General features: G+C 43.9%; 1 protein-coding gene across 1 annotated transcript in view; it reads left to right on the top strand.

Annotated features, from left to right (window-relative positions):
* The first annotated feature begins 4,169 nt into the window (after positions 1-4,169).
* NR2F6 (nuclear receptor subfamily 2 group F member 6) overlaps positions 4,170-23,277 on the top strand; it is a 95,737-nt gene continuing 76,629 nt past the window's right edge. Inside the window, exons 1-2 of the mRNA XM_029613747.1 lie at positions 4,170-6,023; positions 11,655-11,749. Of these exons, the coding sequence (XP_029469607.1) occupies positions 5,752-6,023; positions 11,655-11,749 (367 nt within the window). The 5' untranslated portion in view covers positions 4,170-5,751. The remainder of the gene's footprint in view (positions 6,024-11,654; positions 11,750-23,277) is intronic.

The raw sequence follows: 23,277 nt of genomic DNA, 5'->3' as shown, positions 1-23,277 counted from the left end.
AGAACAGATTTGAAATCATTTAATTCCAACAACGGTTTTAATTTTCTGAGAGTTAGCAATTTAAAGAAACCATCTTTGAGTTTGGTCGCAATATGTTTATTCCAGTTCATTTCAGAATCTATTGTAACACACAGGTCTTTGACATATGAAGAAGGTTTAATTTTGGTGTCATTATCTAGGATCACCGCTGGAAGCTCTTCTTGCCTACACAGCACTTTACAATGGTAATAAGTATGTTAAGTCCCTTCCCCAAAGAACTTATAATGTGAGATAAAGTAACTTGCCCAAAGTAACTTGCCCAAAGTCACAAGGAATATCAGGGGGAGGAGATTTGAATCCTGGCTTCTAGGGTTCTTAGCCTATTGGGCTAACCACTAGGCCACTCTCCTGCCTAACACCAACACACTGCCCCACCACAAAGCAGCAGGTACAATACAGGCCTCAGCAAAGCAAGCTTCCCTTAGGTACACATTGCTCCACCACAGAACAGGTACTGGCACAATCTTCCCTCACACATACTGACCCACTACAAAATAGGGGCAGTGGTAGTGCCAGTCAAGCTTCCTACTCACACATTAGCCCACCACAGAACAGACAGAGCCTGGGTAGTTGCACAAGCTTCTCTCACACACACTGCCTCACTACAGAACAGGTATTTTACAGCAGTGCAAGCTTCCCATGATCATAACCATTTTCTATCCTCTTTTCTATTTTTCCTACTCCAAGTTTGGCCACCTTGTTAAATGTAACTGTACCTTCTGTCACCACAGTTCTAGTTCTTTGTTCTTAAGTTCTATGTATTTTATTGCACCCCCATTCTATGTAAACCAGCAAGATATGTTTTCATGATTGCCGGTATATAAAAACTCTAAATAAATAAATAAAAATAAAATAAATATCAGGTTAAGTGACTCACAGAGAGGGGGGATAAGAGGTAAGTGACTGTTTCAAGTCAGTGGAAAGGCGCTCTCCCTTCATAAGAATACACAACACATAGACATAGGAGCTAGAGTTGCCAATTGTTCTGAATGTTTCTGGATTGTACAGATTTTTGGGGTACTGTCCTGAAAAAAAGAGGAGGGCTAAAATGTTCGGAAATGTCCTGATTTTTAGCCCTCATTCTACAGGTTAGCATCTGATCCTCCCCTTCAATTATACAATATAGGGGCTGATGCAATACAGTGCGCTTTCGAGCACACTGTATAACCCGCAGTCGGACACGGGTTGAATAGGAGCTAATCAATCTCCTAATGCAATAAGGGGATTAGTGCCTATTCAACGTGCATCCAACGCGGAGTGCATCTACCTGCGCTCATCACATGCAAATGCATGTGAATGAGGCTATTAGGCATTCACTCCCGATGCGCAAAAAAAAATGTGCATCTCGAATGCACATTTAACTGTCTTCTATTAACGCCTACCTGGAGCAGGCGTTAATAGCTGAGTGCATCTAAAACAAGTACAGAAAAGCAGAAAAGACTGCTTTTCTGCACTGCCTCCTACTTAATATCGTTGTGATATTAAGATGAAAAATTCAAGAAACAAAAAGTTAAAAAAAGACAGTCGGGTTCTGGAAACAGATGCTCGACTGACAAGCGTTGATTTCCTGAATCCTCGGCATCGGTTTTCCTTACCGGCGGACAGCTGAGTCAGGAAAACTGATTGGGCTCTCGTTAGCAAGGATGCACTAGGGTCACACCTAGCGCCTCCTTTCTAACGCAACCCCCTAATTTTAATATTGCATGACACCCCCCTTGGAGGTTCCTGGGGCGCATTAAGAAAGCGGGCGCTGACTGTTCAGTGCCCGCTTTCTATGTTAATTTATTGCCTCGGCCCCTTAGCATCTGATCCTCCCCTTCAATTATACAATTAACGGGCCGATACATTGGATGCGCGTTTTCCCTTACCCCTTATTCAGTAAGGGGCCGAAAACGCGTGTCCAACCCGCCGAACCTAATAGCGCTCTCAACATGCAAATGCATGCAAATGCAGGTTGATGGCCTATTAGGTATTCCCGCGCGATTCACAAAGCAAAATGTGCAGCCAAGCCGCACATTTTGCTTTCAGAAATTAGAGCCTACCCAAAGGTAGGCGCTAATTTCTTCAGGCACCGGGAAAGTGCACAGAAAAGCAGAAAAAACTGCTTTTCTGTGCACCCTCCGACTTAATATCATGGCGATATTAAGTCGGAGGTCCCGAAGGGTAAAAAAAGTAAAAAATAAACAAAAAAAAAATTTGAAGTCGGCCCGCGGCTGTCGGGTCGAAAACCGGATGCTTAATTTTGCCGGCATCCGGTTTCCGAGCTCGTGGCTGTCAGCGGGCTCGAGAACCAACGCCGGCAAAAACCCGCTGACAGCCGCCGCTCCGGGCCAAAAAGAGGCGCTAGGGACGCGCTAGTGTCCCTAGCGCCTCCTTTTGCCTGTTTCTACCGCCGGGCTTCATTTAAATACAGAATTGCACGCACAGGCAAGTGGCCTGTGCGCGTGCCGGGAGAGTGTGTGTTCGCCCGCTCTCCCTTGGACTTTACTGAATCGGCCCGATAGTTAGGGACCTTCATTTTCAGTTTTTATTATATTTTTCCTGGGAATTTAACAGTTTATTACAACAAAATCTGAGAAATCGGTGTAAAAAACAAACTATTGTTTTCCACTGATTTTCTCCCTTTTTGTTGGTTGTAATAAACACTGATAAATTCCCAAGAAAAATACAATAAAAATTGAAAATGAAGATCAATAAATATAGCGTGTGCTTTGGTAGCTACTGTATATTCAATGTGTTGAATATATTTATTTTGTGTCACTTCCAATGACTTCAGTCCCTGATTTAATAAGATGACTAAATAATGTTACAAAACAGTAATTTGGCCCCTGGGCTGGTAAAAGTAAACCTTTTTCAGAATAAAGAAGTTTGAGAACTAGTGGTCATGATATGAGGCTCTGAAGGGGTAGACTCAGGAGTAAGATAGGAAAATATTTTTTTCACAGAAAGGATGGTGAATGCATGGAACAACCTCCTAGTGGAGGTGATAGAGGAAAAACCAGAGATCAACTGGGGTCTAAGACACTTTAGCAGCAGCTAACTGAGCAAACTAGATTGGTCCTTATCTGCTATCATATTATATGTTCAACAAATAAATAAATAAAATATGTTTCTGTGTTTTTGTAAAGGTGAAGAGTGGCAATAAAAGTCGCATGTACGTAAACCCCTTCAGTGAAGATCAGAGTCGGAATTAAGGCAAAGCCCTGGGTGAAAAGCGACCCCCCCCCTCCCCCCTCAACTGATGACGCCTCCCTCCTCTGCTGCTGCTATTTGATTTCAGTCTTTGGTCACAGCCAGGCTGGACCTGTTTTCAGTCCTAGCAGGGAGAAATCTGCCACAGTCAGCTGAATGTATGTTTGGTCTTAGCCGGATGGGATCCACCATAACCAAGCAATCACTCTCTTTGACTGTGGCCACGCTTGGCCTCTCCTCCTCTGTCCCTTTGGTGCTCAGAGCACCCCTTAGAAGCACCCCGGGCAACCGCCTAGCTCACCCACCCCAATAACCACCCCTAGTGAAAACATTAAACAGCGTCTCCAAATGTTCGGAAATTCCACGGTTAAAAGTTGGCAACGTTTCAAAATCGTCGAGGGTGCTAAACTCAACACAAATTACCCTTTCCTGGGCAAAGTGAAAGGGTTTGCTCAATACTGGGGGTGCTCGAGCCCTCACAGACCTTTCACCTAGAGCCAATACTTTTTTAGAAAATGTATTTCAAAATCAATTATTTACAAGTAATCAAAGAAAAACGTTCTCAATAATCTCCCTGCATGAAACTCCGTACCTTATCTAGCACCCGGCGACGAAAGAGTATAGGGGGAGCCAAGACTAAGCCCCGCCCCCCGTCGCTCTAGTGCTGCCTGCGTCGCCAAGGCAACGACCGGCTCGTGACTTTCTTTTGGGTAGGAGGCTGAGATAGGGCTTTGGTGGCTGAGTAGAGTTGAGCGTGTCCAAATGCGTGTCAGCGTGAGGTGACCGACTGCGGCTGCGCGCGGACAGGGCAGCGCGCGGACAGAGAGCGGTGGGCGGGAGAATGATTGACAGCGCGCGGGCGGCGGTTTCTGACAGCTGAGTAAGGGGACAGGGAGGGGGCGGGGACAGTGATTGGCGGCTGGAGGACTGTGGTGGGCGGGGCGGAGCGAGCAGTTGGCTGGCTGGCGCGCGGACAGGGGTGACAGCGAGCGAGCGGGAGGGGGCGCGAGCTGGAGTTGGTGGTGTGACAGGGCGACGACGGTTGGAGACGATCGGAACGGGCCGGTCCGGGCCTTAGACGGAGCCGCGGGAGAGCCCTCTACCCCTTGGCCTTACTGCGGTGGGGCCGAGAAGAGAAAACGACTGCCCGAGGGCACAGTGGCAGGGCCCCGACGGGCGAGAGGGAGTCGCATCAGCCACTCCCCACAACTTTGACCTCTCGGCCTGTTCCCGTGAGGGGGCGGAAGCTTTTCTGTCTCTCGGCTTCGTTGGTTCTGTTTGGCTTCTTTTTTTTACTTTGAAAGGTGAAATTGCGAAAGAGCTGAAGTCATCCTGTGAGGGAGGCTTTGAACTTTGCGCTCTGGAGGCTCTTCAGGCCCGGAGGTATCCGGTTGCAGTCAAGGAAGAGGGAGAGAAAAAATGAGGAATTCAGTGTAGCATCTGCAAAGAAAAAGTGCCATCCATATTCTGAAATAAGGTTTAAAAAACATTATATATGCCTGAAGATTACCCTTTTGCTGTATTGCATAGGAAAAGTTGGGAAGTGCTGACAGCCCGTCATTTCTGCAGCAGAGTAAGAAGAACTACGGGTGTGACTTTTTAAAAAAATTTATATATCTTCCAGCCTGATATTTTTATTTATTTGCCTTGCGAGAACGAGTATCAGAAGATGTGAGCCTCTCCCATACCTTTTCCCAGCCACATATAGGGCTTTGCACCAGCACCTCTAGACGGAAACTGAACCTGCACAGCCTGGATGTTTTTCTTTTAAACATTTTATGGGATAAAACAAGTTGCATCCCAGGAAAGTATTACAACTTTTGCAACTTTAAACTTATCCAACGGTAAAACTGTCGCTTATCGCTTGGAAATTTAAAAAATATATATTTTCTTTGTATTTCGACAAAATCAATATTTCTGCCGGTTTGTATGTGTGGGTTTTTTTGTTTTTAAACAAACGTTTTGGTTATAGTTATAGGAAGTTGCAATTTCATACTCTTCAGCTTTGCTCCAAGAATAAAGATCTGATCCAACTTGTTGGTAGATTGACACCAGTGAATGGACTGAAATATTTATTGAAATTCTGTTTTATTTTGTTTTTTTCACCCACCCTCATTCCTAAAAGACTTGAGGCTGACAGTGTTCAACGATTGAACTATCTCTGCACTTGAGCTTTAATTCCATTTTCATTTTTAACTTTTCTGCCCAGTTTTTCCTCCATCCTGTCTTCAAATAACTGAATTCAACTCTGAACTTTTGATCTGTAAAGAAAGTTGCCTTTAGCTTGTTACCAGACTTTGATGAGAAGCCTTCAAAGGTTTTCAACTTCATTTCTTGCAAAGCAGAAATGCATAACGTTTTAATCATTCAATATTAGTTTTGTTTTATATTCACAGTTTTGTAAAGGACTGGTGTCTCCCCCCCGCCACTTTGAATCTAGTTCTCCTCACCCTACCCTTTTTATATTGGACTCAGAAGGGTGTGATTTTTTTTGTTTTGGAGCTAGTGCTCCAAGGAGATATGGCCATGGTGGCTGGAGGCTGGGGAGACCCTAATGGAGACACTAATGGGGTTGGCAAAGGTTACCCCAGGAATTCAGAGGAGGAAGAGGCATCTCCCCAAGGGGGAATGAGCGATCAGGAGCATGGAGAGGAAGATAAACCTGGCATCCAGGTAGACTGTGGTGTTTGTGGGGACAGATCCAGTGGCAAACATTATGGAGTCTTTACTTGCGAAGGTTGCAAAAGCTTCTTCAAGAGAAGTATCAGGAGGAACCTAAGCTATACCTGCAGGTAGTTAGCCTCGGTCATGATTACAGTTCTTTTTTGCTTGCTTTTTTTTTTTTTTTATAAATACCTTATAGCATTTCAGGGACCTGTAGGCCAAGTAGCAAACTCAGCTGGGCTTTCATTTACCCTAGGGAGGATTAGACAATGTGGCATTGTGTAATTGAGCATGCAGTGCACAATTTGTAAAGTGTGGGCACAAATGTATATTTCTCTCCATATCTTTCTTGCAAAACATGTTAATTTAAGTTAGCCTATGTTTGGATATTCAGGAATTTTAATGATACATGCTGTGTTCACCCTTAATTATGTTCATGATAGTATTTTAGGTCCTGGGTTAATTCTCAAAGTGTAATAACTGCTTTGATCTTTTAAAATTGCATTATCCCTATTCTTTTTGGAATATTTAAAGGATTTATTACTCATTCTGTTAGCATAGTATTCAGTGAGGTTCAGAGTTTTTTAGTTGCATGCATCCAAATAATTGATGAGCTAGCCTAGATAGTATGGAACTTATAGGGTAAGAGGGTAGGGAAGTGCAGTTAATGTACTGGATCTGGATTGATCACATTTGAATGTAGTGTAAATGACACTTGGTTTTGCAGCAGTGAATGGAATTGGTCCTTGTTCAGCATTTACTACAATAAACCCTAGCTAGGCTATGTATAGAAGTTTTGACCTCTGTTTAATTATTTTGACATGGGTCAAAATTGGCCATGAAATGGACTTTATGCCAAAAAAAGGAAAGATGCAAGATTTAGATGTAGCTAGAAGGATAAAGCAGAAGGAAAATAATTTCATTTACCTGTTACTTTGGAAGTTCTAGATTGATTAAACTCTGACTTCAGTCATCTAAAGATTCATAGAGGTCATCAGCTAATATTATTTGAAGTTATACATTAATTTTATTGGTGCAAAATTGGGCAGTTGTGTGATGCAGAACTTGCTGGTAAAATGTTGTTGGGAATTTCATTTTTTATTTATTTGATTTTTATATTCCACTTTGACAATAGGAAAAATGAACGAATTGCACTCTGATCAAACGATTATATCTGGAGGTTAAAGTATAAAAAAGAAAACTCTTTTCTTAAAGAACCCCCCCCCCCAAATATTAGCTGTTTGTTTCTGTGCTTTATAGTATTATTTCCTATGCTGCTTTGTAGCTAAACCTAAATTCACCCAGTTTTTTGTTTTGCCTTTATTAAAATGGTAAAATGTGCTTCACTTTTCGTGCTGCAGTTCAAAGTCATAACCTAGTGAGGATGTCTGTGGAATAATATTGTAACAAAGATTTTGGTTATAAACAGTGAAGATTTTATATATTACACTCTGTATAACAATATGTTCTGTTGCATTTCAGAGTAGTATTTCATGCATTTTTTAGAAATGTTGATGCTCCCTTTGCTTTTTTGGCACCCACAATTGGCTTATAAGATAAAATGAGTGCTTTTTTTTTTTCTTACTATTGCAGTTTATACATTAATGCTAGCCTGAATATTTTGTATATATAGTACTTCTACTGAAGAGTACATTTCTTCATTAAAGAACTCAATGATGTATGGGTACATATACCAGGAAGAACCTTTCTAGCAGGGCCTATGATTTATTCACAGCATGTTGTACATCTGGACACGGTTAATGCCAAAAAAAGAGAAGATTTTTGTTGGATCCTCAATATACACAATGGCAATTTTCTTTTAAGACATTTAGGCACGTACCATCATAATTTACTTGCTCTCGCTTTTTTTTGTAAACAAATTACTTTACTTTATATCTGCAGCGGTTTTTCCTTTTATATGGTTTTGTCTTTATTTATAGTTTCTTATATATTAACCTCTCTTCCGCCATTTCCTTTATGTGCAAATTACTGACCATCTGACTATAGTTAGTAAGAAATACAGGCCTATACAGAATAGAAATATTTGCTATTTATCTGGTAGCTACTGATGTACAAATAGTGACTACTTTTGGTAAATGTAGTACTCATTAGAGTTTTTAGTATAAACCATGATTATGAAATAGTACTCTTTGGAAAGTATCACAATATAGGTGATGCTTAGAATTCTGAGGGTAACAGCGGGTGCTACTTCTAATGGTTGCTATAAACTGAAAACAGCAGTCTTGATGCAGTTTATTATTGCATTATGTTTCCCTAGTACCCCTACTTTTTTGCATTTCCTTCCTGCTGCTAGACAACAGAATGCAGATTTCCTAAATGTCACAAAAAACATGCACTGTTTCCTAGAGTGAATGTAATTTGCTGCTCTCTTGCTGGAACCAATTGCTATGTTTAAAAAAAAAAAATCCCTCACATAGTTTAACTTAATTCATTCAGATTACACAAAATAGTAATCAGAATTATATATCAGAAATGTGGAAATGCTGGGTGGGTGGGGGTGTGTTTCCCTCCAAACAAGTGTTTTGATTGCTGACAAAGGGAATACAGCTGAGGTCTTGGGCGAAGAAAACCCTGCACGCTACTACACTGAGATCATCATTCTGGATCCAAGGTTTCTTTCATCCTTACTAACCTTTTGTTAACAGCACAGTAAGGGTTTGGGGGCTGCTGAAAATGGGGGTTTTTTTGTTTTACTTTTTTAGAACTTTTGATAAGAGCAGCAGGAGTCTGGGCTAAAGATCCTATTTGTTTATTTCCATTCTGATTAACTATTTCCCCCTATTCAGAACTTCCATGGCATTCAGTTGGAATGCTATTGGAGAGTTACAGGTCCTGTCTAGTATTTGTGTTCATTTACAAACATTTTGCACCTCTAAATAGTTACAATTCCTGCCTGAATGTTTTTTTTCCCATTTCAGATTTTTAAATGAAACCTGCTACTAATTTTACTAACATTAAGTATAGGTAGACCTCTGCAAAAATTTCCAGGAGAGGTAACAATCTAATCTGATTTATCTCAGAAATAAGAAATCATTAATATTAGCTGTAAAATATAATGGATGTATTTTGAATGTACAAATAATGAAGAAAACTGGTAAATATAAATATACGTATAGTGCACTAAATATATCAGGTTTTTCCCTAAAGGACATAACATTTTTTCAGTTTTTAGTCATTAGGAGTTCTTTTTAAAACAATCTTTCATGATGTTGATTAGGCTTACTGTGTTTGAATGTTCAAGTATATTAAAATATTGATGGTAATAAAACAATCTGCAGTACAGAGTGCTATGTAAATAGATTTGTTCTATTAGGACGCTTGAAAAGCTTCTGAACTTACCATTGTTTTTTAATTTTTGGAGGGGGATCGGGTAAGATTTGAAGGATTCTAAGTTTAGAACATCTGCTGCAACCCTGAGCACCTTGCTGGGTAGTTTGGATAGATCATTTTGGGGCTTTATCTGCTGTTATTATGTTATACCCATTTTATCTTTGTTTCTCTTATTTAGCACCTTGCAGGTGCTAAATAAGAGAAACAAAGATAAAAAATATCAATGAAAGAAGGCTGCTCTCAGACTTATTTTGGCTGTTGGGTTCAAAATATAGTTGTTTCAGACAGGACTGAGCCTGACTATAGTATTTGATTCTTCAGGAAGACGGATGAATAATAGGATCACTGGTGACCATTGGTTGATTACAAAATTAGAAAATCTGTTTTGGCTAGCATCACATTCTTCCCAGTGCAGGGATTATTGGGTAATGTCTTGCTATTTATTTTGTGCTGCAGGTAAATTAGCTGTATGTGCAAGAAAAGGAGAAGTCCTTTTCTCTTGACTAGTTTAAAATGACACCAGTGTTCTCCTGGGAAATAGTTGAAATTCTTCAAATCTCTGGCAAAGGGTTTTGTACAAAAGGACAGTTTATTTAGCTCTTTCCATCCCTGCTTGAAGACATTTCCTGCTACTTTTCTTTTCAGAAGTCCCCAATGAGTTTGTCATGCTGAAGAACTAGGACAATTTGATGGGGCCCAAAAAATATACCCCAAATTATAACTGTTTATTAACTGAGATTATGAAATAGTACTCTTGGACCAATATCATAGTTTAGGGGACACTTGCAATTTAGATGGTATTAAAACAGTAATACAAGCAAAGTAGTTTATCTTAATTGGTTAGCAATTACAGTCATTGCTGTTTTTTACTTTCTGAGAAGATATTAATAAAAGTTATTGAAAGCTTCTCAACTTGTTCATTGCCACTAACATGAAGTTAAATAAACTAGGGTGCTGGAGTGCTGATTGTCATGAGGCTGACAGCCTCATGCAGGCATCATACTGATGTGTGTGAAGCATGATGACCTGAAGAGAATATTGAGGAGATTTCTCAATATAATATGCAACTGTAATAAAAAGTGCATGACTTTTATTCTAAAAAATGTAAAATGTAAGAAGTAAAATAAGGGAATCTGGAAATAAGACTGAAAGTGGAAGTAGTCCCAGCAAAGAATCAGGCACTAGTGATTGTACTGCTGCATCAACATAGAAAGCAATATGTTTTAAATTTTTTTTTTGTCCAGAACCTATATTTTTCATCTTTTTCTTATATTGTTTCTAATTCTATCAAGGTAAAATTAAGCAGAAAAAAACTTTCTTTCTGTATGAACTATTAGCAATATGCAATTATTGTACCTTATAGCAACCAAGCAAATATCTGCTTTATCAAAAAAAACCAAAAAGAGTATCGTGATCTAACCATGAAATGTGACTCACCTTAAAAATCCACTAAGAATTTGTATCTCAAATTTATTAGTGATATGAATGAAGTTCAGATAATTCTAATTGCCTTACGAAGGGTAATTTTCAAAAGCATTTCTGCAGGTAAAACAATGTTCTATTGGCAGAAATGGCTTGTTATAAAATTGCTGGTCCAATATGGGGGGTACATTTATGCATGTATGGCCTGTATATATGTTTCTGCATAGTGAGCAGAGGTGTTCTTGAGGGTGGAATTGGAGAAAGGTTGACACTTAATTGCCTACTTCCTACATTTTCAAGAGTATCTGTGTAAATATTCTCAAAAATGTTCTGTGTGCAGGTAGATTTGGTGGGATAACTTTCAAAATGAAAGTAGGCTTGTACTTTGACAAGTGATGTAATTTATGCATATATTTGAAAATATGCAGGCTGTTACAAAAATAATTTAATTTATCAAAGAAAATAATGGTCTGATTTGTTTTATTTTATTTTTGTATTCTTTATAAATATATAGGGAATATTTTATGTTAAAAAAAATGAACAATTTATACACACTTTACTGATAATGTTTATGAATAGCATGTTGCCTAGAAACATGACAGCAAAAAAAGACCATAAAGCCTATCTAGTTTGTCCATCCACACCAACTATTCAGCTTTATAATTCTTACCATTGCCTCTGAGATCCCCTGTGTTTATTCCATGCTTTACTCCCTGGGCTTGAAAAACAAATTTATTAAGATTTTAATGTAAGTTATAAAAAAAAAAAAAAGTTACAACCATACCAGTTTTGTACAAGACTCTTTATTCCCCTTAAATTATAGCCATCTGTTAATACTATATATGGAATTTATGCAGAATGTGCACCATCTTTTATTCTTAGTAGCCTATCAAAACTGGCTTGTTTCCCTTTCTGAAATATTTTTCCTCCTTTAAGAAATCTTTTTATAATTAAAAAATCATCTTTAAAACCTTAATTACTTTCAGGTCAAACCGTGACTGCCAAATAGATCAACATCATCGGAACCAATGCCAGTACTGCCGCCTGAAGAAATGCTTCCGGGTGGGAATGAGAAAAGAAGGTAAGATATACATAGGCTTGATAGGGTGTGTTGAGTGAAATGGAAGAAATGGTATTGTTGTACAAAGTTATGGCTGAATAGTTTTAGATGCAAATTCCTCATAATTGTGAAACTAGATTTTTATCTGCTAACTAATGAATGTATATCAAACCATCACAAACCATAGTTTTTAGTTCCTGTATTGATTTTTCTTACATTGAGACCACTTTATAATTCTAGTGCAATAGGGTGGGAGCTTGTTTATAAGTGTGCTTTTTGTTATTTTCAAAATTAATTTGGTTTCTTAGGGCTGGATTTTCAAAAGGTTACGTGTGCTGGGCCTATTTTCAAAAGGCCCGGCAACGCGTGTAAGCCCCGGGGCTTGCAAAAAGGGGACTGGGTCAGAGGCTCCCAGCACAGGGCTGAAGTAAGTTTTAAAACAAAAAAAAAAAAAGACGACAAAGGTAGGGGGGAAAGGAGAGGGAAGGTGTAGTGGGGGGGGGAGGGAACGGGGGAAGGCAGTGCGGCTCTGTACATGCAAGGTGCACAATTGTGCACCCCTTGCGCACGCTGACCCCCAATTTTATAACATGTTATAAAATCGCGTGTCCATGCGTGTGCGCCGGGTAGCGCGCACACATGGACGCACTCACGCAAGTTTGAAAATCTACCCCTCAGTGTGTGGATAAGTAATCTAATATATTTAGAGAAAAAAGTTCTCCTTTAGTTGCATGATTTGACCACTACAAAATAAATGAGATGATAGGCTTTAAAAGGTCATTTCTTGGAACTCATCAATAAAGACAGCTATGTCCAGGGATTGAAAGGGTGCAGTTTATTATGTTGTACGGTAATGAATTCTAGCCATACAAATCAACTTGGCAACTAAACTTCTGTGATGAGAACATTTCTTTAATTTTAATCCAGTTTCTGTCCTCAAGTGAAAAATTGTAGAAACCAGACATGTTATAAAATCTAGGGTCGGCGCGAGCAAGGGGGTGCACACTTATGCTCCTTGCATGCGCAGAGCCCTAGGGGAGGCCTGATGGCTTTCCCAGTTCCCTCCCTTCCCCTATCAAACCCATCCCCGCCCTACCTTTATTTCATTAGTTGCGCTGGCCGGCTGCCAGCTCGCCATCCCCCGGCACAGCCGCTGTGCCAGAGGCCTCGGCCCCGGGACATATGCGCGTCCCAGGGCTTGCGCGTGTCGCAGAGCCTATGCAAAATAGGCTTGGTGCGTGCAGGAGCAGGTTTTCGGGGTTACGCGCGTAACCCTTTGAAAATCTGCCCCTATACGTGCTGCATTTAAACCCAAGTAGAGAAAAACTAGAACATGTAATTCATATAGAGGGGGTTAGGTTTGATGAGTGCGAACAAGCAATATCAAATGTTAATGCTAAATACTAGGTTTGCTGAGGTTTTTGTAGTTTACTATATTTACTTTGGTATTTAGATGGGCAGTGTGGGATGGGATTTTGCGTGTTTATTTTGAACAACTTTATTTTCTTACAGGTTAGGCCTGTCTCCCAGTGAGAGCAGGGATAGGGCTATTTTGCATAGACTATTTTATATTGATTATTGTATTTTTATCTGATTGCTTGATTGTATTTGATGTTGCAGTTTTTGTCTGTGGAGCTTTGCAGTACTATATAACCTTTTATTTATTATTTATTTATTTGTTTTTATATGCCGATGTTCAATCTGGCATATCACATCGGTTTACTGTGTATCAGATTCAATAAGAATTAGGCTTCTTATTTTACATTGTAGAGGTGAGGCAGAGTTCGATTCTTATGTGTAGCACAGCTTTGTTCTCTTAGTTCCCAGTGTTGCTGTTATTTATGTGATGTTAGATTCAAGTTGCATCTATAATATGCTGCTTCGGCATCTTGCTTCACTTGTGAAGTTACATTTTAACAGACTAAGGGTCTGATTTACTAAAGCTTTAGTAAATTAGGCTGTAAATATTTAACGTAAGTGTCATTAACCAATGTGACTTACATTCTATAGTTAAATCTTCCCTGCAATATCAGGAAGATGTTCTGTATGAGAGTGCTGGATGGAATATGTTACATGATCTCTCTATAAAAGGCTTGTGTCAATCGGGCTTGTCAGTCGTACTGTCATGTCTGTTTGTGGCCACCAAGTGGTACCCAGAACAGTGGAAAATGCAATGTGCAAAAAACAATATGCTCTGCAAAACACTGTCTCAAAACACACGGGCATGCACACAGGCATGTACAGACATGCACACATACACGCACCCACACACCAACACAGGCACACACAAAGGCTCCCCCCAAACAAACCCACACACAAGCAGAGGCACCCAAAGGTACAGCTGCACATAAAGAGGCTGTTATTGACCAAATAACCTGAGCAACACCAGGTAATATTCACTAATATGCTCTGTCTGTGAAGCCCTGTCTTTCATTCTCCCACACACAGGGACAGGTAGGAACAAATTCACATTCATCAGCGTACACAAGCTTGGGCACGCACACTCAAGCTCACAGAAACGCACACATGCTTGCAAGTGTGCTCAAAATCGAAAAAGCGTGCATAGGCCCCCACATGCATGCACATATACACTGGCTCGCGCCTGCATGCAGACAGATACAGGCTCCCCCAAACACACATGCAAGCACAGGCTCCTTCTCCCCTTCTCCCCACACAGGCTGTTATAGACCAGACTACCTGAGCAACATCAGGCACTTTTTGCTAGTACTAATATATTGTGTGTTTATAGATAAAAATTCAGTGTGTGATATATCAGTATATGATGCTATGAGTTGAGAGAGGCGTATGTGAAATGAACTAGTTGGTGCACGGCTACCACAAAACCAAATAGGACTTAGCTATGCCTTTTAAACTGCCTAGGGCAGCTGACACACTGGTAAAACAGGTGCTGTTTATTTAGAGTATAAAAACCCTCTTGTCGTGGCATCACATGACACACCTGCAGTCTCTTCTAATCTGTACCACATGACCAGTATGGAATTTAAAGGTCATAGATTAAATCTGAGATAAATATAGAGCATTCATTACTGTTCTAATCATTCATGCTCCCCAAGTTTGCATGGAAATGATGGAACAGGTTAATAGGACATAAGCATAGTCTAATTTCTTTTTTTTTTGTTGTTGTTGTTTTTATATGACTGTTCAGGATCGGATTTATGCATAAGCAACATAGGCATGTGCCTTGAGTGCCAAATTCTTAAGGGGTCAATTATAAAACAAGCGTGCGGGCATCCATGTGCGTGCAGTTCCTAGCATGCGAACATGGACGTGGTGATTTTATAACATGCGTGTGTCACTGTGTACATGTTATAAAATACAGTTTCCACGTGCACATGCGCGTCGGATTTTAATATCCATGTGCGCATGTGCAGACGGGTCAGGACTCACTTGCGCGCGCAGGGGGGGGATTTTAAAAACCAACATGCGGCAACGCGAGTAACCCTTCCACTGTTCCCTCCCAGTCCGCTCAAATTAAGGAATGGACTGGAAGGGAACTTTCCTAACCCCCTAAACCCAACGTAGCCAGTCTAATGTTTTTGTTTTTAATACTTATTGCTCCTTCGGAGCAGAAATAACTTCCTCGAGACAGGGCCTAATGGCTGCTGTTCCAGTCGGCCCCCACCCCTTTTCGCTGGCCTGGCACTTATGCGCGTATTGGGAGATATGCACGTGGTCGGGCAGTTTCTAAAATGCGCACGGCCTGACCATGCGCATGTCCCCCGGATTTTACGCGTGCAGGCCATCGAAAATTTGGTCTAAAGGCACCTAAAAACTGGGACCCCCTTTGCTGATGTCTGATTTCTGGAGGTAAAATCTCCCAGACTTGGTTCTTTGTCTATGAGCACCATAGTCTTAAATCTGACCCTGTTGTTCATGCATTTTTGCCTGTTTGGGGAAACCACTGAAAGTATTAACTGATTTTAAAGTTTTTTTTCTGGAAAAAATTGAAGGTGTTATTATTCATCGAAGCTTTCGGCAACAGTTAAGTCTACTTTGCCACTCTGTATGTATTTATTTATTTTTTGTTTTGTTTTACTTAGATTTTAAAATGTTTTACAGCAGTGTTTTAGATTATATACATGTCAGTATTAGAAAATGTTTAATAAGATTGTTAGAATATTTTATGCATTGTTACCCACCTAGCATGATTTCTTTATAGGTGGGCTATAAATTTGGAAATAAATAAATAAATAATGCATCTATTTAATGCTGGGCTTACCAGCGTTACTTGCAGATCTGTGATAACCTCTCCCCTGACGTGACTGCAGTACCTATTCGGTTTTTTTTTTTTTTCACAAAGCTTTAGATTGAATTTTGTTTTAATGAAAGAAAAACAAACCACAAAGTACCAACTTGTAAAACTGTATTATCTGTTGACATGAAGGTACAGTTGAGGACCCATGCTATTCAGTTTTGCCTATTCCTCTGTCAGTTTTATCAATTAAGAGAGAAGGTACTGTTATAAAAATGTGATGTAGTGTATATTTAATGAATGAACATCATGAGAGCAGTTGTCTAGAGTAAAGTTTGCTTTTTAGTGTCTTGCATTCAGGTCTTTTGAAAGTAGTTGTTATGCTGCATACAACATGAAGATAAAACAGCAGGATTTTCTGCTGAATCTTATGTTTTAATAATCATAACTCTGTTGGATGTGTGTTGTTTTTTCTTATGTGGATGGTTCTAATAATTGTAGTGCACAATAATGCATAGAAACTCTGGGTAGTTTTGTATCTTATTTTGCTTGCCTTTCGTTCCTCCCCCCATTCTTTTTTTGTTCATTCTGCTCTCTCTTCCCTTTTCCATCATAACCACTCAAAGCTTGTGACACTTTTAACCTACTTTCCAAAGGAAAAGTAGGCTTATGAGATCACTTTGAGGTAGATCTTAAAAAAGTACGCCGGATTTTATAAGATACGCGCATAGCCGCGCGTATCTTATAAAATCCGGGGTCGGCGCGCGCAAGGCTGCGCAAAATCGGCAGTCTGTGTGCGCCAAGCCGCACAGCCTGCCTCCGATCCCTCCGAGGCCGCTCCGAAATCGGAGCGGCCTCGGAGGGAACTTTCCTTCTGAGGCCCCCCAGCCCTACCTAAATCCCCCCCCCTACCTTTTGTTGTGCAAGTTACGCCTGTTTGAAGCAGGCGTAACTTGTGCGCGCCGCCTCAGCATCCCCCGACACAGGCCGCAGTGCCGGGGGACTCGGGACTGCCCTCCCGGCCTGCCCCCGAACCATCGCCACGCCCCCGGACACGCCCCCTCCCACCCTTTTTACGAAGCCCCGGGACTTAAGCGCGACTCGGGGCTTTGCGCACGCCGGTGGCCTATGCAAAATAGGCGCGCAGGGCTTTTAAAATCTAGCCCTTTGTGTATATATGTCCCCATAATAACTTCTTTGTTTGATGTCCTATCCACTCCAAATTTTCAGGACATGTCAGGTCAGACATGAGGACTCTGTCGAGGGTATTTGTTTTTTGGATTCACATACACACGTGCAGATCAGACACCTGCACATCCTGGAAAGAGGTTCCTTTAGTTCTCAATGAAACATTTATTTAATTTTCAGGGTCTTAAGCATTCCCTCTTTTGACTCTTATTCTCACCCATACTATCTTTCTTTCCTTCCCTGCCATTATGGCATTCCTTTCTTTTTTGTCCTGGCACACTGTAAAGCACTAGTGTTTAAGCTGCATGGTACACAGTTCAGTTGTTTTATGTCTTTTCACACAGAGAGTGTAATTTTTTAAAGGGAATTTTGCAGGTAAAATAATTTTATGTACAAATATGGCCTTGTACAAAATTACTCGCATGATATATGGGTAAATTTAAATATAGAAACATAGAAATGACGGCAGAAGAAGACCAAACGGCCCATCCAGTCTGCCCAGCAAGTTTTGCACTTTTTTTTTTTCTCATACTTATCTGTTACTCTTGGCTCTTAGTAACCTTTTGGTTCTATTTCCCTTCCACTCCCGCCATTAATGTAGAGAGCAGTGTTGGAACTGCCTCTAAGTGAAATATCTAGCTTAATTAGTTAGGGGTAGTAACCGCCGCAATAAGCAAGCTATACCCATGCTTATTTGTTTACCCAGACTAAATAATTCAGACCTTGTTGGTTGTTGTCTGTATATAGATCCACTTTTCTTCATTCCCCCTGCCGTTGAAGCAGAGAGCTATGCTGGATATGCGTGATGTATCAGTCTTTCTCCCCTGCTGTTGAAGCAGAGAGCTATGCTGGATATGCATTGAAAGTGAAGTACCAGGCTTATTTGGTTTGGGGTAGTAACTGCTGTAACAAGCAAGCTACTCCCTGCTTTTTTTGTGAATGCAAATCTTTTTCCACGTTTCCTCTTGCTGTTGAAGCTTAGAGCAATGTTGGCGTCGCATTTAACCGTGTGTATGTTTATTGAATAAGGGTATTATCCCCAGGCAGTAGCCGTCATTCCCGCGAGCCACCCACTCTTCATTCACATCCTCTAGACTTTATGGATCCACAGTGTTTATCCCACGCTCCTTTGAAGTCCTTCACAGATCTGGTCTTCACCACTTCTTCTGGAAGGGCATTCCAGGCATCCACCACCCTCTCCGTGAAGAAATACTTCCTGACATTGGTTCTGAGTCTTCCTCCCTGGAGCTTCAAATCGTGACCCTTGGTTCTGCTGATTTTTTTCCGACGGAAAAGGTTTGTCGTTGTCTTTGGATCATTAAAACCTTTCAAGTATCTGAAAGTCTGTATCATGTCACCTCTGCTCCTCCTTTCCTCCAGGGTGTACATATTTAGATTCTTCAATCTCTCCTCATAAGTCATTCGATGAAGACCATTCACCCTTTTGGTCGCCCTTCTCTGGACCGCCTCCATCTTGTCCCTGTCTCTTCAGAGATAGTCTCCAGAACTGAACACAGTACTCCAGGTGAGGCCTCACCAAGGACCTGTACAAGGGGATAATCACTTCCCTTTTCTTACTCGATATCCCTCTCTCTATGCAGCCCAGCATTCTTCTGGCTTTAGCTATCGCCTTGTTACATTGTTTCACCGACTTCAGATCATTAGACACTATCACCCCAAGGTCTCTCTCCTGCTCTGTGCACATCAGCCTTTCTCCCCCCATCGAATACAGTTCATTCGGATTTCCACTCCCCATATACATGACTCTGCACTTCTTGGTATTGAATCTCAGCTGCCATATTTTCGACCACTCTTCCAGCTTCCTTAAATCCCGTCTCATTCTCTCCACTCCTTCCGGCGTGTCCACTCTGTTGCAGATCTTAGTGTCATCTGCAAAAAGACAAACCTTACCTTCTATTCTATTCTGTCCGTAATGTCGCTCACAAAGATATTGAACAGGACCGGTCCCAACACCGATCTTTGCGGTACACCGCTTAAAACTGCTCTCTCTTCAGAGAGAGTTCCATTTACCATCACACATTGTCTTCTGTCCGTCAACCAGTTTGCAATCCAGGCTACCACCTCAGCACTCATTCCTAAGTTTCTCATTTTATTCACCAGTCTCCTGTGCGGGACCGTATCAAAAGCTTTGCTGAAATCCAAGTAGATGACATCGAGTGCTCTTCCTTGATCCAATTCCTTGGTTACCCAGTCAAAAAAGTCTATCAGATTTGTCTGACAGGATCTTCCCCTGGTGAATCCATGCCGCCTCTGGTCCAGCAATGCTCCCGACTGTAGATAGTTCACTATTCTCTCTTTCAACAGTGACTCCATTATTTTTCCCACCACTGAAGTGAGGCTAACTGGTCTGTAGTTACCAGCCTCTTCTCTGTTCCCACTCTTGTGAAGCGGGACCACCAACGCTCTTCTCCAATCACTCGGCACCACTCCTGTTTCTAGGGATCTATTGAACAGGTCACACAGCGGACCCGCCAGCACATCTCTGAGCTCCCTCAGTATCCTGGGATGAACTTCATCAGGCCCTATGGCTTTGTCCACTTTCAGCTTCTCCAGCTCTTCCCATACATTTTCTACTGTAAATGGAGTTCCCTGTACGTACCAGGATCAGTCCAGGACACCTGGGTTGTGACTCCGCACCAGTAGATGGAGACAGACTAAAACTTGTGGGCGGAGCCATATATGCCCCTGTGCCAGTCACAGCCCCTCAGTCTTACTCTGTCTCCAGTAGATGGTGCAGGTCCGGTCACAGCTCCTCCCTGCCCTGATTCTGGTACTCCGTCAGGGTTGGTTTTTCTTTCCTTTGGGTTAGGCCAGGTTAGGCTTTTGGTTTTGTAATTGGAATTTGTTGCCAAATTGTCACTGACGTCCGTTTGCCCTGCCTCCCAGGGGGGTTGAGAGGTCCTGAGGGGACTACCCCCCCCCGGTTGAGGCCACTGCTAGGGTCGAGGACCCAGTTTTGCCATTTAGCAGTGTCAGGGGTGACACCGGGGAGCCCGGTTCACTCACCCCTGCTGGACTAGGGCTCCAGGACCGCGGACAGCGACAGGCCTTGTTTTTTGTAAAAAAAAAAAAAAAAAAAAAAAAGTTTTGTCTGTTTTTTGTTCCGGCTCTCTGTTCCTTGTATCGCCGCTCTCGGGGGGGGCGCCGCTGACAGGGGGGAAGCTGCTCCTTGCGTCGCCGCTCTCGGGGGGGGCGCCGCTGACAGGGGGGAGGCCGTTCGCGCGACTTTTGTTTTCTTCATCTTGATTTCTGTTGCGGCCCTCTTCGCGCCGTTTTTCGCCGGCATGCCTCGTGGCTCCGCTTGCCGAGCCTGCGGCTCGGCGCGCGCGCGTCTCTCTCGCGACGGTCTTTGCGCTTCCTGCATCCCGGGCGATGAAGGGTCGTCCGGGGCGTCTCGGGGGGCTCGTGTGCGGCGCGCGCGACCACCGCCGAGCGGGGGGGGGAGCGTTGGAGAAGCCCCAGGATTTGTTCCCGCTCAGCGCGGGAGTGGCGGCCATTTTAGCCACGGGCCGCGAAATGGCGCGGGAAGCGGCAGGGCCTGCGGCCTTGCCTCCGGCGCTGTCTCCTCAGCGGGACCCGGCGGGGGGGGGTCCCTCGGGGGACCCGGGGTCCCCGGGGAGCCCAGCGGAGGCTGATTCGGGTTCCAGCTCTTTTTCAGAGGACTTTGCGCTTTTGCTGCGCAAAGTCCTGAAATGCAGGAAAAGCAAGGGCAAGCGCGGCCGGAGGGAGTCCCGCAGGGCTCCGCCGCTGAAGAAGTCCAACAGTGGGGCCCCGAGTGCTTCCAGGGGGAAACGTCCTCCGCGTGGCGTCCCACAGGAGGCGGACCTGGATTCCTCCACGGGGGCAGACACTGATGCCTCTGAAGAGCCACAAAAAGGGACCGATGACGTGGCAGGGGACGGATCCGCTCCAGCTGCAGCAGGAAAGGCGTCACAGGCAGCGGAGGGCGACGATCCCAAGGTGGTACGACTATTCCGTAGGGAAGAATTGCCACCTCTAATTCCAGCCATTCTCCAGGAACTGGGAATAGACCCCCCTCCTCCGGCGGTGGTTCGGCAAGAAGCGAACATGGATCCGGTCCTGTTGGGCCTCACGGGTCCGGCAGTGGCTTTTCCGTTCCATTTTTCTTCGACGGACATCATGTTCCGGGAATGGGACACTCCGGAGTTAGGTTTGAAGGTCAGCAAGGCCATGGACAAGCTTTACCCTCTCCCGGAGGATGCGCTGGACCTTCTCAAGTTCCCCAAGGTGGATTCAGCGGTTTCGGCGGTAACCAAGAGATCTACTATTCCAGTTACGGGAGCGACAGCCCTTCGGGATCTTCAGGACAGGAAGCTGGAAGTACAGCTCAAGAAGATTTTTGAGGTTTCAGCGCTAGGAATTCGGGCCGCCATGTGTACGAATTTCGCTTTGAGAGCTAGCTTGCGCTGGGCTCAGGTCCTCCAAGCCAATGCGGATCTTTCGGCGGAGGAGGCAGCACAAGCGGATAAGTTGGAAGCGGCAATAGCATATGGTGCAGATGCACTCCACGATCTACTGCGCACTTCGTCTAGATCCCTGGTGGCGGCTGTCTCGGCGCGCCGCCTCCTGTGGCTCCGCAACTGGGCGGCGGATGGCTCTTCTAAGGCTCACCTCGGGGCGCTGCCTTTCAAGGGTAAGTTACTGTTTGGCAAGGAATTAGATGATTTAATGGCTTCCCTGGGGGAAAATAGGGCTTTCAGGTTGCCTGAAGATAGATCCAGGTCGCGGTCTTCCTTTGCATCCAGGTCCCGTTTTCGGGGGCCCAGGAAGGCGCGCCCTCAAAGGTCGTCGGGGCAATCGTACAGGTCTTCCTCCTCCCGTACCCCACAGTGGCGGCAGCAGCAGTCTTTTCACCAGCAGTCCTTTCGTGGGAGGCGCTATGGTAGACCAGGAGGTGCCCTGGCCATCATGGCGCCCAAATCTTCACAATGAAAGGAGGTCGGCCCTTCTCCCGCCGCAGCCTCAGCACGCCGTTCCCAACGTCGGGGCGCGGTTGCTGTCGTTCTACGAGAGATGGGCCGGAATAACGTCGGACCAGTGGGTCCTCACCGTGATAAGACACGGCTACGCGTTAGATTTTGCTCGCACTCCAGTGGACAAGTTCCTTGTGTCACCCTGCAAGGCTCCCGAGAAGAAGGCGGCGGTGCTAGACACCATCCGCCGCCTAGAGGACTTGGGAGCCATCTCCCCCGTTCCGGTCGGCCAGCACGGCGAAGGCCGTTACTCCATTTACTTCATCGTACCAAAGAAGGACGGCACGTTCCGACCAATTCTGGATCTCAAAGGGGTGAACCGATGCCTTCGCGTTCCTCGCTTCAAAATGGAGATGATCCGGTCAGTCATCGCCGCGGACCGGCCAGGCGAGTTCCTGGCCTCCCTGGACCTCACGGAGGCGTATCTTCACATAGGCATTCAGCCGTCGTTCCAACGCTTCCTCAGATTCTGCATTCTGGGCCGGCATTACCAGTTTCGGGCGCTCCCGTTTGGGCTCGCAACGGCCCCTCGTACATTCACGAAGGTGATGGTCGTGGTGGCGGCGCAACTGCGCCGAGAAGGTCTTCTGGTCCATCCTTATCTGGACGATTGGTTGATTCGGGCGAAGTCCGAGGATCAGTGTCGGATGGCGGTGGCCAGGGTCCTCCATCTGTTGCAGTCCCTGGGATGGGTGGTCAACTTCAGCAAGAGTCATCTGACACCCACGCAGTCCTTGGAATATCTGGGAGCTCTTTTCGACACGAAGCAGGGCAAGGTGTTTCTGTCGCTCGAAAGGAGGGGCAAACTGCTAATTCAGGTGCACCGCTTGTTGTCTCTTCGCCAGCCGCGGGTCTGCGACTACCTTACGGTCCTGGGGTCTATGGCTTCCACGCTGGCGCTGGTTCCCTGGGCGTTCGCTCATCTGCGACCCTTACAGTCATCCTTGCTTTCCCGTTGGAAGCCGGTCTCGGAGGACTTCCATTTACCGCTTCCTCTACTGGGACACGCGAGGTCCAGCCTGCGGTGGTGGCTGGATCCAAGTCATCTTTCCGCCGGAGTCTCTCTCCTGGTGCCCAGTTGGACAGTGGTGACCACGGATGCCAGCCTCTCCGGTTGGGGAGCGGTCTGCCTA

The sequence above is a fragment of the Rhinatrema bivittatum genome, chromosome 8 (assembly GCF_901001135.1).
Source record: "Rhinatrema bivittatum chromosome 8, aRhiBiv1.1, whole genome shotgun sequence".
NCBI classification, from domain to species: Eukaryota; Metazoa; Chordata; class Amphibia; order Gymnophiona; family Rhinatrematidae; genus Rhinatrema; species Rhinatrema bivittatum.
The sequence above is the reverse complement of the archived record's forward strand: the minus strand, read 5'-3'. Positions and strand labels throughout refer to the sequence as shown.